Source organism: Trachypithecus francoisi, unplaced genomic scaffold (genome assembly GCF_009764315.1).
Source record: "Trachypithecus francoisi isolate TF-2019V2 unplaced genomic scaffold, Tfra_2.0 Lachesis_group11, whole genome shotgun sequence".
Taxonomy (NCBI): domain Eukaryota; kingdom Metazoa; phylum Chordata; class Mammalia; order Primates; family Cercopithecidae; genus Trachypithecus; species Trachypithecus francoisi.
The window spans coordinates 58,587,380-58,605,684 of NW_022681456.1; the positions used below are offsets into that span (position 1 = coordinate 58,587,380).

The following is an 18,305-nucleotide window of genomic DNA, read 5'->3' on the forward strand; positions in this document are numbered from 1 at the left end:
GCTTGTACTTTGTAAAGCACTATCTTCCTGGGATAAACTTCTAAAACTTGTTTTGCTTTAGGTAACAGTGGTGTGGTGGCTAGATACTGACATTTGATTTGAAAAAGCAAGCCAGAGGCATGCATAAGACATAAGAAACAATATTTACTGTCATCTGTAAGTAGACCTCTCTCTCCGGTCAGCTGTCATTGAGAAAAAAAAATGCAATTGGTTTTAGATTCTCTCACTTGTTGGGAGGGGTGGGGCATGGCGAGGGGTGGGAGAGAGAGAGAGGGTGTGGAGAGTAGGGTGTAAATAAGGCAGGCAGAAGCTCCAGAGAGGGTGGAGACAGAGCTTCACAGAAGAAAAATATGTGAACCTGGTTGGTACAACATAGCTTCTCCAGACCCACCCACCCTTTCCCCAGCTCTGTGCTTTGGCTGGCGGCGGGAGGTTGACGGCGAGTGGTGCTGAAGGGACAGCTCCAGCAGCGGCTGATTTGGGGGAGAAACAAAATCTGCAAATGGAATCGGAGCAGGGCGACTTCATCTTCAAGTGGTGAGCTCTCCTGACCTCCGGCCAGTCTCCGCTCCATTCACGGCCAGCCGATCTGCCCGCTCCTGGTGGGGTCGGGCAGTGCCGGCTGGACCCGCCCAGAGCTCCATGGTTTGCCCAACCCTGCGCGATGGTGACTCTGGGCGCGGAGGTTGGCGACTGGCAAATCCGCAGATCACAGAATGAAGGTGGGGAGCGCGACCGGCGGCCGGCGGGGGCTTTGTCCCCCACCCCAGCGCCCAGAGAAGCGGCTCAACCACCTGAATCCGGAAAACGCCAACAAGTAGTTTCTCGTCGGAGAACGGCGGCTCAGCTGGGCGCCAAGACTCAGTCCCGCTGCCCACAGAACCTCGTCCACTCGGAAACCAAAGCAGAATCACTTTTCTCGGTCTCCTTAAGGTATCTGGAAATGGGGGTGGGGGTGGTGAAAGGGGCGATTTCCTGGAAAGGGCTTGTTGACCCTGCAGGCAGGCATCCCCCCTGCTCCGCATTTCCGCAATAGATATGTAGAGATGAAGCCCTGGGGAGAGGTGGCTGGGAGGCTGGAAACAGGAACACTGTCAGCGAGACTTCCACCTCAGGGACCCAGGGGGTGTGCCTCCAAGCAGCTTTTCCCCGAGCCTCGCCCCTCCTAGAAAGCAAATCCCCCACCCTCCACCCTCTAAGGGATTTGTTTTTCTTGGGAAGGGGGATGGGTGGGATGCACTGATCACTTCTATCCTTAAAGATGGATCCTAGTTAGTTGTTTCCTTTCCCAAGTAATAATAATATCAACAACAACAATAATAATAGTGTGAAAAGGAAATTGAATGATGAAATAAGTCAGAGGTCTCCTAGGTGAAAAGCAACAGCAGAGATTTTTTTTTTCTCTGACTTTTGCGTGGTCTTTTTGCATGGTCTGTGAGCAAATGTAGAGGTGAACCTAGAACAGGTTGCGCAGAAGGCACTGCCTGAGCGCTAGGGAGTAGCGAGGGCTCCGGGGTTGACCTAGGGTGGGTGTGGAATCGGGGCTCTTCACAGGGTGGGGAGAGGGTGTGCTCTCACCCAACACTGTCAAGTTGCCTGAGGAAAACCCCCTGCCTAAGGAAATTGCATCCAGGCTAGGGGAAGGGGAGAAAGAGGAGGGTTTTGGAGAGTGGGAGTGAGAGGCCAACCAGGGGAGGAGGAGAGAATGGGGAAAAGGAGGGGGAGAAAGTAGGCTTAGAGGGAGGGAGAGGGTGTTTGGGGAGGCAGAGAGGGGGTTAGGGGCTGGGAGCAGGTTGGACTTGAGAGGGAACAGAAAAGAGGAAGAGTGGAAGGTGAAAAGATGAAGGAGAAGAGATCAGAGCCAAAAAAAGGAAAGCGGGAGGCAAGGGAAACAGTGTCATGAAAGGTCAAGAAAGACTTGGACTGCTGTCTCCGTAGTTCTCTGGAAACCTGGGAAAGGTGTGATGCAAGAGGCGGGGACAACGCTGGACGCTGATCCCCTCCGGGGGAGGGTCCTTTACCCCATGGCTGTCTGCCAACCCTGCATCCCGGGACTCGCTCTGGGTTGGTGATGGGGGTCTTGGTGTGTCTTTGACGGCCAAGATCTTTAACTCGGCGCTGTGTTTGCCTTCCCCCAGTCATGTCTGAGTCACAGAGATGGGCAAGATCGAGAACAACGAGAGGGTGATCCTCAATGTCGGGGGTACCCGGCACGAAACCTACCGCAGCACCCTCAAGACCCTGCCTGGAACACGCCTGGCCCTTCTTGCCTCCTCCGAGCCCCCGGGCGACTGCTTGACCACGGCGGGCGATAAGCTGCAGCCGTCGCCACCTCCACTGTCGCCGCCGCCGAGAGCGCCCCCGCTGTCCCCCGGGCCAGGCGGCTGCTTCGAGGGCGGCGCGGGCAACTGCAGTTCCCGCGGCGGCAGGGCCAGCGACCACCCCGGGGGCGGCCGCGAGTTCTTCTTCGACCGGCACCCGGGCGTCTTCGCCTATGTGCTCAACTACTACCGCACCGGGAAGCTGCACTGCCCCGCAGACGTGTGCGGGCCGCTCTTCGAGGAGGAGCTGGCCTTCTGGGGCATCGACGAGACCGACGTGGAGCCCTGCTGCTGGATGACCTACCGGCAGCACCGCGACGCCGAGGAGGCGTTGGACATCTTCGAGACCCCCGACCTCATTGGCGGCGACCCCGGCGACGACGAGGACCTGGCGGCCAAGAGGCTAGGCATCGAGGACGCAGCGGGGCTCGGGGGCCCAGACGGCAAATCTGGCCGCTGGAGGAGGCTGCAGCCCCGCATGTGGGCCCTCTTCGAAGACCCTTACTCGTCCAGAGCCGCCAGGGTAAGGCCAGAATCGACCCCTTCCCTGCTGCTTCAACTTCTCCCAACTCCCTCCCCAACTTTCTGTTCTTTTCCACCCCAGGGCCTCAGGGATGGAGGTAGAAGAGACCCGGGGCTTCCTAGCGATGCGGTTAGAGGCTCATCCTTTGCAGGGTAAACTCAGGGACCCTGGCCACCATCCCCACCCAGTCCCATGTTTCTCCTCCTCTTCTCCCAACTCAAACGGATTTACTTTAGCAGATGGGACCTACAGGGCAAATGTCGACTTCTCTGTGCACGTCTTCTGGACCTTGTCCTGAAACGGGTATGAGGATTCATCTCGAATTTCTCCCTCACTCCTTTGTTCTAACTTTTCCTGTAGCTCAGATCTCTCTTCTGGCCTCCTGGTCATCCCTATTTGACATTTTCAGTTTGGCCCCTTCACATCTGACTCACCCAGAGCAGTGCTCCAATTAGGGATTGATTCTGAGGACAGAGGAAGGGGAAATGGAATGTATCTATGTGACTGGGGAGATGGAGGGAGGAAAGATTTGCCAGGAGGTTTATTTTGTAAAGAGAATCTCCAGAACATTGTTTGGGCCTGTCACTTTCCAGGGGAGATGAATACTAGGATTGTTCCCGTGAGTTGACCAGAGAGCCCACTTACACACGGAATTTTGAGCCTAGTCCCTTTCTCTTTGGGCTGTATCTCTGATCCTTACAGGTTGAACATACATTAACCCATTAATCACTTTGGTGATCCTAGTTCTCTAAATCTGAATAATTAACATAGGAACAAACTTTATTTTAATTTTAATATTGTGATTCCAGCCTCAGTGTTCTTTTTTGGGTTCTAGTATAAATGACAGCTCAACTTTAATCCTTGACATTCCCAATTAATTCCTCAAAATCTCATGAAGAGATTATAAAGGTAACCAATAATGGTTTCTCTGGTTGAAAGGAAATAAAGACATATAAATAACCACAAATTACACAGTATGTGAACGGTTTTTAATTATACGTGAGAACAAAGTACTGTATTTAGTTAAATCTTTGCAACTGCATGTGTCTGGTTTGCTTCCGACACCCAGAAATGACACCCCATGGGCAGAATGGGAATTCTCGCAACTTTACTTTGGCTCTATCTTCATTATTTTCTTCCTCTGTATGTCAGAAGTGTCTGCATCTGAGATGTTATGCAGCTATCTACTAATTTGTCAGAAGATGTGCTTCTGATAACACTTTGGAAGTCTGTGGATGTGTTTTGTTTTCAGTGTGAAATAGAATATGAAAGAGACAACTTAAAGCATTGCTACTCTTTTAGATTTGGTATTTAAATGCATACATAAATTCTAGCATGCCTGTATAAACATATTTGAACATAGAATTAATAGCTTCAACTTGGAAATCTTTTTTTTTTTTTCAGGCCATGCCATAAATTCAACAACAGAGTTGGCATTCAGGAAAATAAATAAATAAATAAAAAAACTAAACCAGCCAAACAAAACCACAAGTGCATATTTATTTAAATTAAACCACAGGCTCATGACCATTACATCTGTGCATCTGTGTTTCTTGGATTCCAGCTGAGTGTTATAGAGCTCTTTCCATTTGGTGGCTGAAAAGATAATCTGAATTTGTTTTCAGGCCCATCGTGTGATTCCTTTTTCCAGATAATGTGCTACAAAAGGACAGAATGTTTTATTATTTTTCCTTATGGTAACATAATACATTTTATTGTAGGCCAGATTGCATAGCAAAAACTTTAAGAAGGTGTTCAACTTTTATCATTGCCATGAAATTTGATTCTATAGATTATTGGTCAAAAGGATAAAGCATTGACTTGAAAATTGTGTGTTTAAAAAACATTTATTATGATATTTCGTTATAATAATATTGAGGCTTTGATCTGCATCTGTTTTAGGTGAGAAAAGAATACACCAAAATTGAGACTGAAACAAGGTCAAAGGGCAAGTAGAAACAGAATCAGCTAAGAATCATAGACCTGAAAAATTTATTTGAGGTCACTTTTAGTTAAGACCCTTCATATTGTAGATGAAGAAAATGAAGACTGCCAATGCTAAGTGATGGCCAAGGTTATACATCAAGTTAATAGCAAAGCCAAAATTATCCCAGAGGTCTCATGACTCTCTTCTCAGGCCCGTTCTAACAAAACTACTGATTATAACTGGACTGGATTGTGAAATCTCTGCAGATCACATTGCTCTTGAGATTTAATGCGGCATGAGACATCCACTAGAATCCTAACTTTCAAAGGTCATCTATGAGTTTTAAAATATGCGTATTCCAGGACTTTCGCTCCTAGAATCTTTACCCTTTACCACCCAACAGTAGAATAAAAATATGGGACTTGAATTAACTTCTTAAAAAGAATCCTGTTTGAACTTTCCATTTTTATTGACCAGTCAGTGTTTAATGTTTGGCTTTCTTTTGTGGGTCTTGTCTTCAGGGAAATCTCTTTTCAAATTACTAGGGGTTGGCTAAAAAAAAAGTAATCGTAAGTCACTATTCTACTTAAAAGTGACTTAATATTTTTTCCTGAGCACTTTTAGTTAAGATGATAACCTGACAATGTTATCTGACTGGTCTGAAAAATAGAGTTACATGTGGAGGCCACAAGCTGAAATTATATTTTGCATGGACACAATTTGAGGACACATAAAACAATTATCAAGTGGTTTGCTTCAGTTGTCTTATTATCATAAGTCTCATTCTTAATAGAAGTATTTGAAGTTTTATAAACACTCTTACTTTTTAACATTAGCTCATCTTTTATTGAAATATTTGACATGAAAATTTTAACTCTCTGAATTCCCTTTTCAACTCATTATACTTGTTTCACAATTTTCTTTTTTCTCCAATATTGAAAAGATTAGATCAGTTACATAATAGATGTGCTTTGTTTGTAACTTTTATGATTTAAATGACAGACAAAAACAACGGTGATAGGAACTGAATAATTAATTGGATTTTGCTACCCTGCATTTTTGCCTTCTCTTTTGGTTGGCATGTCCCTCTCCTCTATGATTTTTCATTTATTAGGTAAATACATATTTGAGGGGTCTAAATTGTTCTATTTCAATTGGTAAATAAGTTTATATCTTATGCATTTAAGTTTTTATTCTTAAGAATAGTATTCAAAAATAGAAGTTTATAAAAATTCAAATGTAAGTTGTCATGGAAACCTGTTGTGGAGAAAATGAGATCAGGAAAATAATGAGAGGTTATTTTGTTGATACTAGTGAGTGATATTTACAAATAGTAAAAAGCAAGGATGCATACATATACTTGTAAAAATGTGATGCACTGTATATTTTCAATTTAATATGTAAGTGTTAGAGAAAGGTAAAGCTTCTATGTGCTTTCCTTTGAAGAATGTATCATATATAAGAGGATGGGCACCAGGCAGAAATTCCTTGATAGAGTTTCTAGATTTTTAGAAGTTTTTAAAAATGACATAAGGACAAAATACTAAAATAAAAGACAATTTTGAAGAATCTGTTTGGAATATTAAACAGCTGAGAGCAGGTTTAAGTTTCTCTTTCTCTTCTTTCACTTACTTTTTAATAGGGTAGGGGAGATGATTGAATTCAGCTCTGTTTTAGAGTGTTGGCTCTTCCTTGGTGATTTATGCATACCTTTGATTACCTGATTATCTTCTGTTTTTTACTTTTAAAGCACATTTTAGGAAAGAAAAAACAAAATAATAACTGCCATGGAACCCCACTTAAGATGTTGGCTTTTTGGTGTGTTTCTAGCTCTTTCACGTACATTCCCCTGACCTTTATTTCATTTACCATTGTTGAAATACAATATGGGTTGTATATCATACACAATCCTTCTGAATCATACATGGGTTATGATAGTGAATCTATACTTTTTTAAATCTTGAAAATAATTCACATTATTAGCATTATAGATTATTTCTACAGCATTGCTAAAACATACTCCTTAGAAGCCATTAACATGGAAATTTTAATTTCTAGCATTAGACTCAAATTTGCAAATATTTCATTTACTTTGTATGGGCCACTTTTTCCTCTTCCCCAAGCCACAAAACAAAACAAGAAAGAAATGATCTAAATAAATATTTGCTAGTATTAAATGTAGCACTTGATTTTTAAAAATTATAATAAGGTGTAGGAACAATTTGAATGATATATTAAGATTAAAGGAAGAAAATGTATTAAGTCTTGTTTGGTAAGAGTGGCTCTAATTAAATGATGGCTAAATATAGCTTATTCATAAAATATTGTCAATTATTAAAATTTTAGAAAATTCATTTATTCAATGAATATTGATTATGTACTCACTGTAGACTGGAAACTATGAAAAATACTAGGAATGCATGAAGAAGATATAGTCCTTTGCCTTCAGTGAGCTCACCTCTCTATTTATAATAAAAAATTATAGGGCATTATCTATTAAATAAAAATAACAAGATTATGGCAAATAAAATTCTAGAGGTGTTAAAAATGAATTTTCCTCAAAAAAAAAAAAATCTCACATAGGAATATTGCTTGACACATGCAGTAACATATTCCTTTTAGAAATGATGATGTTAAGGTATTATTGGTCTTTATTTTATTACAAAATATTAGGATCTTTAATTCTTCATTTTTCTGTTTTCACAATGACTTACAGGCTCTCACCTTACAATATAATGAAGACTGTACTTATATCAAACAACAATTGAACTATTTGGGTGTGTGGCCAAGTTTATTTTATTATTTCCATTTAATTACAAGTCATGACCAACCACATGACAATGCATACCCAAACTTCATATTCTTCAAAAGAGTCTGCTATAATAGTACAGTATGTTTGCACTTTCCACCTAAGCATTTAAGTGTCTTTTCACCTTTTCAGGGCCACTAGTTAAAAGGTTTATAAATAAATTTAATTTTATGCTTGTATTCTGAGCATTGGATAGAATCAGAGTACCTGATTTAATTGAACACTAAAATAATCAAGTAAATTTAATTGCCAATTAAATATATATACTAGTAATATACACACGAGGTGACCTGATTTATGGCTGGACAGTAGGTGTGCAAAAAGTGAATGTACTTGGATAAATTAGGTATGACCTTTTCTGTAATATTTTGCTAAGAGCTCATTTGTAGAACTGAGTTGACAAAATTAAATAAAAGACAAGGAAAGTTTTTATCTTTGTCAGTAAGCTTATTTTCAAAATAACTGAAAAGGAAGGTATAGATCAACCTTTTTGTAGATTGCCCATTTGAAAATGTTTATCATTACCATCAATTTTTACTACAACAAACAAAGTAAATGTGATTTTCAAGTCTTGTATTCTTTGAACTTCTGAGTCATATATTCTTTTTATTGTGGGAACCTTTAGAAATGTGTCTAAATAAAATAGTAAAGAGCATTAAAGATAAACACAGATCTGTAGAAGATAATATATAGTGGCAAAATAGTCCAAAAAATTATCATCAATATATTCCATAAACTTAATTCAATTCTGGTTGAAATATGAAGGGCTTTTCTTTATAGTCATAAGAGCAGTCAAGATATTCTTTTAAGACAGAAAAGCACTGCTTTTTTGCCTTCTGTGTAGGTTGAGGGATGGTAATAATCTTAACACTGTGTAGTCAATATTTTCATGGAAAGTGAATAGAATGTGAGTGTTGGGAGGAGAACAGAGCAGGACTGGATATTACCTGGAAAAAGAATTGAAAAACAAATGAGACCTATCAGACCGATGCTCCAGCACTAATGTGTGACCTTGGAGAATTTACTTCATCTTCCTGAATCTTGATTTTCTTTGCTTTATTCTGAAAAATAAAACACAAACATTGAGATGACACATTGGACTAGAGAGTGTCTAAAGTTCTTTTCAGCTCTAAAATGTTGAGGTTTGTAGGATAGTTATTGCTAAAGATTCTGGGGGAAAGAGGAAGGGACAACATGTTCATGCCCATTCTGATTGCACTCCAAGGACCATCACACTAATAAGGTAAACCAGAATCTTTTTTTGTTTTGTTTTGTTTCAATTTTCATTTGTAACTTTCTGCCCCCTTTTTTCCCCCTACAGCTGTTGGGTAGCTACTGCTGTGGTTACCATAGAAACAGGTTAGCTCCCAGCTTCCTGTTTCCATTGAAAACAGCTTTCTCTCAACCACATATTGATCTCAGGAAATCATTTTGCTGTAGCTCTGTCATGAGACCCATAAAGATGATAAGCTCTGTCATTTCTTAGGTCTAAGATTCAGTGCAGGTGTATATCCATCCACCTGCAAGGGTAACTGATTAGATAATCTCAGTCTTATTTTCACTTGAAAAGTATCTTGTCAACAACACCATGTTTTCCCCCTTTTCGTATTTTATATAAAAGGGACAGTCTTATTCTCTTGAGGACTTACACTATGCCTAACACATTTAAGTGTTTACAAAATAGTGTCAAATTATTCAATTCTAATCTCTTTCATAACCCATTCTATCAGAATAGACATAGAAAATAGTGTGCTGTCTAGCACACTTCATAAGTCAAAATTATATTTTGTTCATAATGTTCATATGTTCATTAAGATATATTTTAATGTGCTGACTAGTGAAGAGTATTTAAAATGAATGTGCATGTATAGTGTATAGTGCTCCATATTTCTCTTTTGAGAAAATATTTTTTCTATTTTAGGGTATATGTATCTACATAAAAAGAATATATATTCACTGTTATAATACAGATACATACTCAGGGAATATATTTGTAAAATTTGCATGTGAGTAAGATATGGGATCGACTTGTGGGAACATAATTTAAAGTTTTGATTGAGAAGTGCGTGTGTGCATGTTATTATGTGTGTCCAAAATATATTTTATATTAGTGAAATTGGTGAAGAAATATGTGATAGACTTCCGGTGTTTATGCTGATTAGAACTGGAAGAAAATTGGCAATCATCTGGCACAATTGCCTCGATTCACAGAGGAGACAACTGACATGTTTCAGCCATGACAAGTTAGTGACAATGGCAGGGCTAGTATTTAGATCTTGTGATTTCTGATTAAGTGTTCATTCTATTCAATTTTGATTGCTTAGTTTATACTGTGTTTAACACTAAATACACAAATTTTAGCTGTTGGGAAGCAGCAAGACTGTTAGGAAGGATAGGCTCTGACCCCTTCCATGTCTTACTGTTCAACAATATCAGAAATTTGTCATTATTTTAAGGATTTGCCTTATTTTCAAGATTCCCTTCCAGTTGCAGTCTTCCATTGCTGCCTTCTCCACTAGTTTTACATGTTATTGTCTTACTTCCTTTAAAGCCTTAAAACTAACCTGCTTATGCACTTAACCCCCTTTTTCCCCTTCAGCTCGTAACACCTGTGAGAAGACCTGCGGGAGCCTACCTCCCAAGCTGAGCCAGAAGATATAGATAATTAAGAAATAAGATACCTATTTTTCCTTTGACCCTTTTGTGTATATGTCTTTTATAATATATTTTTCTACTCTTGTTTGATTTATTTATTTTTAATGCAACACTGGTTCAACCTATTGGCAATAGAACATCATCTTCTCAAATGTAAATAACCAGGTCATGGTGGGTTTTCCCGGGGATAACTGGTAAATTGAAGAGAAAAGCATTTAGAGCTATTGGAGATCTGTAAACAAAGTTAAATGTTGTAAGGTCAGTAAATACAATACAGAAAAAACAATTTCCCTGAACATTCTTTAATGAACAGTAAGCCAAATATGGTGTGATGGGAATGTAAAGCAATGTTATAATTTGGGAGTGTCCCAGAAAATACATTTTATAGAAATTAAAACAGAAGAACTTGGGGCAAAATGTTATGGATAATGTTGGGCAAAAATACTCCATAATTACTGCAATTACTTGACTGAAAGTCAAGTAATTTCCTGAAAGGTGATAATAATACCAACATCTTGCTAAACTGACACTTCCTCAATGCTGTATGTGTCCAGAAAATCTCATGCAGACACTTAAGTAGTGTCTTCTTCATTCTTTGTTTGAAGCCCCCGGTTGGTGTGCTATCAAATCTTAGAGCTTTGCCATTCTTCAACAATATCTGACTGTGCTATAGACATCTTTAAAAATTGGAGCAAAGGCAAAGATAGTCTTTCTCGACAGTTTTTTCTATAACTTAGTCTTAGCAGTGAAAGGTGTTTTCCTTTGAGCTGTCTACGATGAAAGACCAAGATAGAAAAAATAATCAACTTTTGGGTGCATAAATTCTCTTATTTTATACCAATATTTTATCCAGGATTTTAAAATTGTTTAGTAAATAATAAAATGCAAAGACATCTTTTATAAAATGTAGTGATTTAAATAACATTGTCCATATATTCAAATAATATTAATTAACTCTGTAAGATTACATGTTTATAAATTATGTTTAAGCAAAAACTATTTGGATCAATGTAAATTCATTTTTTTGAGTTTTTTATCATTTTGGGCTCCTTGAAAGGGCCAGACATTATTCAGAATTTATGTAAAATTTGTGTCTATGCTTGCACATTATAGAATAGAAATTCAGATATGGGGTTCTTGATTTCGGTGCTTTTAAGTTTATTGACTTAGGATTAAATGCTATCTGCTAAAAGTGAATATTGTATAATAATTGTACCGGAAATTATGGCATAATAATCATTGCAGTAACAAGCTTCCTTACTGATGTTGATGTATTAATTTTTAGATAAAAGTAGCAAAACTGGTATTTAGGAAAGCATAACAATACAGTTATTACAGTTTGACTTATCATTTAAGTTGTTCTACTTCTCTCTTTTAGGCTTCTTTTGGGAGCAATGAGAGGAATATTATGAGTTACTAGAATGCTCTAATGCAACCAAGTAGACTGAGTAGGAAATGGGCAGAATAGAACATTAACTGGCCTTTGTCTGTACAAACAGAATCTAACCCAGCAGTTATCTTTAATTTTTTAAATATATTATAACTTTATAATTAGGCCTGAATGAACCTATCACTATCATCTAAAATAATTAGTGGATGCATCAAAGTTGAGCAACTTTCATATTTGTATCATTTGCATGCTGTATACTTATGCTTAATTCCCAGGCACATACTGTTGACTGTAGTTTAATACTTAGAGTGCGACGTTAGAAATATAGAATTTAAGCAAACTAACAGGATCAAACACATTTTAATGTATTATTAGGCTTTAATGACATTCAAAAATGATTAGACTTGATGCAAAAACAGGGTTGTCTTTAATTAATTGCCTCATTTTTTTTCTATAAATTTACTATTCAATTCTTAATTGTAGTATGTACATGCTATCAGTTGCTAGATTTTTTAAAATTTAGTGAATGTTTTAAAAAATTTGATTCTTTTTCAATTTTTTCATCATTGATTCAATTTATCTCTGATTTATCTATCATAGGTGATTTCTTAGTAACACTTGTTTTTTAGATGTAAGTGCAGTTGCCAGAGTACTCGACGTTGTACTTCGGTGCTGGGTTTCTTTATCAATATAGTCTTTTGTGTTTCCTCTACATTGGCCCGCACTGATTGGATGATAAAGCAGCATGTTGTTGTCAGAGTTTGTACATTCTCCTTTAACTAAACAAACTGGGAGAGAAAAAAAGCGTCAAAGTTTCTAATGCTTTTGAATCTCTTAGTTGACAACTATTGAATTTCAACTGTTGGCCAGAACTAGGTTATGTTCTAAGAATGCAAAATGCAAAATTCAAAATGGATTAAAATTTAGCACTTGCCTTCACGACACTTGTATTCAGTAGGAAAAGAAGAACTATAAATTCACAGTTGTAGTGCACTAAGTGATATAGTAGAGACATTCATATAGTGTAGACACGCAGGTTAAGGAGGAAACAAGTCTCCTATATGAAGGAGATGACAGTTTGGTTAACTCCCATAAGATAAGTAGGCATTTTCCAAAAATCAAGGGGAAGGTCAATGGAATAGTGAGCAAACATGAAGGCTTAACGGGGAATATCATGTCATGTAACACTGAATAATAAAAAAATCTGAAGGCATGAAACGTGGCAAAGACAGAAGAACAGGCTTGAGAGAACAGGGAGAGTGGAAATTGGGAAGGAGGGGACCGCTGGGCTTATATATAAGATATCCTGCTTAGATGTAAGCCTCTCAGTCCAGGACAGCAATAGACACTGTTTTATCAGTTTACTTAAAATTTGCAGTTCACAAATTTGGATGTGCCTATGAATCACCTAAGATGATGACTAAAATTGTACAAATCAGGTCTTGCCCCAGAGATCCTAATTCAGTGGGATTTGGGTATGACTCAGATCAGGTGAATGTGTTTTGAGCACAGCTGGCTACTTGCTCACTATGTGCCAGTACTCTGCTACGACTGCAGAGAAAACAAATACAATTGAACAATGAATTAAGAGAAAAATCAAGCTTAGACCAGTATTAGAACTGGTTACCTGTAGTCCAGTAGGATGTTAACAGGTGTTGTCTCTCAAAAGAGTTTCCTGGATGGAAGAATTTGGAAAAAAGTTAAAAATAAAGTTATATAGTTGTTTTTTTAATTGCATGTCTTCTTAGAGTGAAGGGGTTAAGAAACTAACTGGCTGACTTCTGATAGTTGATTTTGAGATGGAAGCGAATTAGTGTATTAGTGTTAAGGACTTGACTGAATATGCTAAATGTGAATTCTGACTCAACAACTTGCTTGCTGTCTTTTCTTCAGGGAATTCTCTAAGCCTCCTTTTTTCTCATCTGGACCAGGAAGAAAATAATAGTGTCTGACTCAGTAGAGTGCTACGAGGAAAGACAGAGCACATTTATGTTAAGAATCCAGACCTGGTTCTAGAAATGTCGTTCGTATTATTGTTACTCTTAACATTATCATTGCTATTATCCTTTTTCTTTTTTTTTTTTTTTTTGAGACGGAGTCTCGCTCTGTCGCCCAGGCTGGAGTGCAGTGGTCGGATGTAGGCTCACCGCAAGCTCCGCCTCCCGGGTTCCCGCCATTCTCCTGCCTCAGCCTCGTGAGTAGCTGGGACTACAGGCGCCCGCCACCTCGCCCGGCTAGTTTTTTTTTTTTGGTATTTTTTTTTTTTTAGTAGAGACGGGGTTTCACCGTGTTAGCCACGATGGTCTCAATTTCCTGACCTCGTGATCCGCCCGTCTCGGCCTCCCAAAGTGCTGGGATTACAAACTTGAGCCACTGGGCCCGGGACGTTATTATTCTTTGAGGCAAGCATTGCTCATTTCTGGAGGTGAGGAGTTTATAGTAGCCTACTTTAAGAAGGCTTTCTGGTGTTTAGAATGTTCATGAAGAAATAAGTTGTCTTTCCCTGAGATTTTTCATGTGGATTCTAAATGACTATCTGTCCGGGCAGTTGTAGAAGTAATTATTTCATGTATGATTAAATGGTAATTAATTAAAATAATATTTAATATACATATTATAAATCAGGCATATTCCAAGCGGCAAGGTGAAGGTATATTCCAAGCCCTTAACACACTTGTAGTCTATTGTAAGAAAACAACCAAAGGATGATGATAGTGCAATGTCATAATATCTGCAGTAGAAGTGAGCACAGGGTGATTTGGAGGTTAACACAGCTTTGCTAGCATTGGAAAAATTTTCCAATCCATTGGTACCACAGGATGAAGAGGAGATAGATTTTTCAGACAGTGGGAAGAGCTTAAATAGTTTCAACAGGAAAGGAAGGCATGGACTGTTTGTCCTGTTTGAGGTACTGTGAGTAATTAAATACCACTGGAGCTTTGAGCAAGGGGTGGGGAGGTACACAGGAGACAGACCCTGAGGTTGGCTGGGAATGCTTGATAAGTTCTCTTGAGAAGTTCTGGTCTTTCTCTGCTGGTAGTGGAGAGATTGTGAAGGATTTTAAGAGCACCAGCAAACAGATTTGTAATTGGGAATATCTTTCTGAAACCTTTGTAGCTGAAGAGGGGATTGCGTTGGAGCGGGTGAGTGTTAAGTTTTTCAGGAGGGCCACAGTTTAGTGTGTTACTGAAGTAACACAGGTGGTAGGAGACAACATTGAACCTTGAAATAAGACAGTAGCAAGAGGAATGAAGTAAAATGGTAAAATGGACACAGTTGAAGAGGAGTTTTGACTAATTAGGTAGGAGTGAATGAGGCAACAAGAAAAGTCAAGAATGTTCCCTTGGTTTCTGTTTGTGTTATGGGACAAGAGAAACTTTATGACTTCTTCCTCATTCAAGATTCAATGGTTACGTTTTGGGTATCTGGCTCATGAATAGTTAGTTATTCTTTTACAAGATTTAACACGATAATATTTGGTATTATATTTTGTGATTTTTTCGTTTATATTTCTGTATAAATTACTTAATTATAGAAGGCTACTTCACAGGTTTTATGGTTGTGAAATTAGATGCTGAGTATGCCAGTTAAGATTTTTGGTTATTGTAATTCACCATCATAACAAGTTAGTGAGATAAGCAATCCTCTGTACAAGAAATACAGGCTTTACATTGCTACTACTTTATTTAAAACCCCAAAAAATAATATTAGCTTTTGCATGGTTTCTATGAAACAGAACTGCCTGTCCCATGTAGAAGTTCATGTGGATTCCAAAACTAGAAATTTGAATTGAACTAGGATTAAAGGAAAATGATGATGTGGTTTTGAAGTTCAAAATACTCCTTGGAAAATTGCTTTACATAAAACTCACTGTCAAAAAGTAGAGGAAAGAGCAAAGGTAGTGAGGAAGAAAAATAAAAATGAAAACAGGTATTAAACTGGGAAGGTGCTGACTTCAGAGACAAGGCAGTCATTCCTTCCAAGGCACAAACATACCACACCATTTTCTTGTTTTAAAAGAACTTTATCCATTTTCCTTGAGTACATATTAAGATTCCATAGAATGGCTCTTCAGAACCTTGTTACCACCTATGCTTCTAGTCATTTTCCTTACAACTCCACTGCCAAAAGTGTAGTTATGTTCAAATCACAATTTGTTTTTTTGTTTGTTTGTTTGTTTTTTTGCCATTCCTGGATATAAGACATGTATTCTCTGGTTATCAAATATTTTTTAACACCTCCTCCCAAGCAGTTAATTTCTTTCTCTGAGTTTCCACATAATTTTATAGACATTGGATTATAGCACTTAACTAGTTAACTGTATTAATTTCCTAGGGCTTCCATAACGAATCACCACAACCAAATGACTTCAAAGGGGTGACTTAAAACAACAGACACCTATCTTCTTACAGTTTTGGAGGCTAGTTTGGCAGACTTGGTTTCTTCTACTGGTTCTAAAAGATAATCTGGTTCATGACTCACTGTCTGCTTCTGGTGGTTGCAATTCTTGGAGTTTCTTTGTGTTTCTTGGCTGTAGATGCATCTCCATCTTCACATGATGATCCCATTCCCCTGGCCTCACCTTGCCCTCAGTGTATGAGTCTCTGTTTTCTCTTCTTATCAGGACAATAGTCAATTGGATTGTGTCCTGATTATGTCCTGATCTAGCCCAGTATAGCTCCATTTTGATTTAACTAATTGTTAAGTTAGCTAAAATTTAATTCTGAGGTTTGGGATAGACATGAATTTTGAGGGACACTATTGAACCCAGTACCCTAATTTTTCCATTTTGACAATACATTTGCAATATTCAGGGAATCTTTCTTATTTTCTGGTTACTCTTTTTTTTCATATCTGTGTATTGTAACTTAATGACTGTAATGTCTTTGTGAATCTTTCTGAAGATACTAGTTAGAAAATTCTTTAAATTCTATTTTATTTCTGGCATTAACTCTAGTCCCTCTATGAAATTTCTTTTTCATTTGTTTGTCTTGGTTGTTGCATTTTATACTATTGATTCTCTTCAGATAACTTTTCCTCTGAAAGAGAGTTGGGTGAATATAGTGTGTTGTGGGTAGGTTGGCAGGATGGTGCAGAACAGAGGATTCCCTTCCGGGTGGGTGGATAGGAGCAGGTGAGCAAATTGGGGTACTGTGGAGGTCTAAAAAAGGAAGTTTTATTTGGAGATAGAACTTTGGAGCATTTCAATCAATATGGGGTTATCTTTCCTTTTTCTTTTTCTCCATGCACTTTGAGGAAATATGAAGGTACCTTAGAGTTTGCTCCACTTTTCTTTATCACACCAACATACCTAATTTAGAACTGTCTTCTCTTCTGTTGATTCCCTACTCTATTTATAGAGCTGTTCTTGCTAGCTATATTCTAAGGGCAAATTCTATAGCCAGACACTGAAAGAAATTCCAGACCTTCTAAGCAGTTGTCCCATAGCCAGTTCCCTCTCCTAGTACATGTTGCCTCTGAATTTGAGGCTCCTCCAGATTTCCTTGGGAAGAAAAGGACCAATCCCAAAAAATACTCTCTCCTGTACCTATATTGAATTACATTACTCCACTTCCAATCTGTATATTTATTTTCATCCTGCTTGCTTTATATCTCAGTATTCTAGTCCAATAATAACTTTTCATCCCTGTGATTATTTTTCACCATTTTAAATAACATTTGGGTAAGAAGATAAATTTGCTATCTTCAGCTAGAGTTTGACTATATGTGTATAGGCCTCTTGTTCATAATAGTTTTAAACTTGTATATAGGAACACTATTTTGTTGTTGTTGTTGTTTTTACCCAGAGTTATTAACAGTGTCTGGTTATTTTCTTGCTAGGTTTTAAAAAAATTGTAGATATTTATAGGGTACAATGTGATACTTTGATATATATTTACAATGTAAAATAATTAAATGTGGCTAATGAATAAATTTCTCACCTCAATTTTTGTGGTGAAAATGCTTAAAATATACTCTTTTAGCAATTTTGAAATATATAATGCATTATTATTTATTATGGCCACCATTTTGTGCAATAGATTACTAAAGCTTAGGTTTTTATCACCATCTGAATAATTCTGTGATTTTCCTTGCCTACAATGATGTATTTCTCTATGATTCTTCCCCACAAAGGCAATGCTTCTTCTTTTATTTGAGCTCACCTTCCTTTCCCACTTTTTAATGTATTCTGGTCCCCAAATACATACACAATCCTACTGAGAAAATTAGAAGCCTAGCATAATGTGGGATTTTCTCATTGCCATAAGAAGCTTTTTAGACTTACAGTAAAAGAAAAATTCTTGAAAAGGATCACTCGGACAATGGTGACACTTAATTTGTTATATACCCACTGAGAATACATTTGTAAGAACCATGCACTTTGATGGCTTAACAAATGTCTCTGAGTCTCCATAGAAAGTACACCATTAAGTTGGAATAATATTTACATATTAGTGTACTTTAAATTTTTACACAGAAACATCGCTGGTGGGACCAAATGCTAAGTCCCCATTATGTAGAGAAGCTTCTGACTAACAATAATAGATGGCACTGATTGTCCTGCTAATTACAGGGAAATGAGGCCTTCACAGAAGGATGCCCTGTCCTAGGAAAAGATGCTGAAGAATGGATGTTGCGGCAGCAAGGAAATTAGACAAGGAGCGCAGGAAAAAAAGAAT

General features: G+C 38.1%; 1 protein-coding gene across 7 annotated transcripts in view; it reads left to right on the plus strand.

Moving 5' to 3' along the window:
- The first annotated feature begins 305 nt into the window (after positions 1-305).
- KCNC2 (potassium voltage-gated channel subfamily C member 2) overlaps positions 306-18,305 on the plus strand; it is a 170,477-nt gene continuing 152,477 nt past the window's right edge. For 4 of the 7 annotated variants that reach the window (XM_033221241.1, XM_033221243.1, XM_033221242.1 and 1 more), the window contains exons 1-2: positions 306-933; positions 2,139-2,844. In XM_033221241.1, the coding sequence (XP_033077132.1) occupies positions 2,158-2,844 (687 nt within the window). In that variant the 5' untranslated portion in view covers positions 306-933; positions 2,139-2,157. Of the gene's footprint in view, positions 934-2,138; positions 2,845-18,305 lie in introns of those variants that run through there. The other 3 variants (XM_033221246.1, XM_033221247.1, XM_033221244.1) reach the window with 3 other exon arrangements.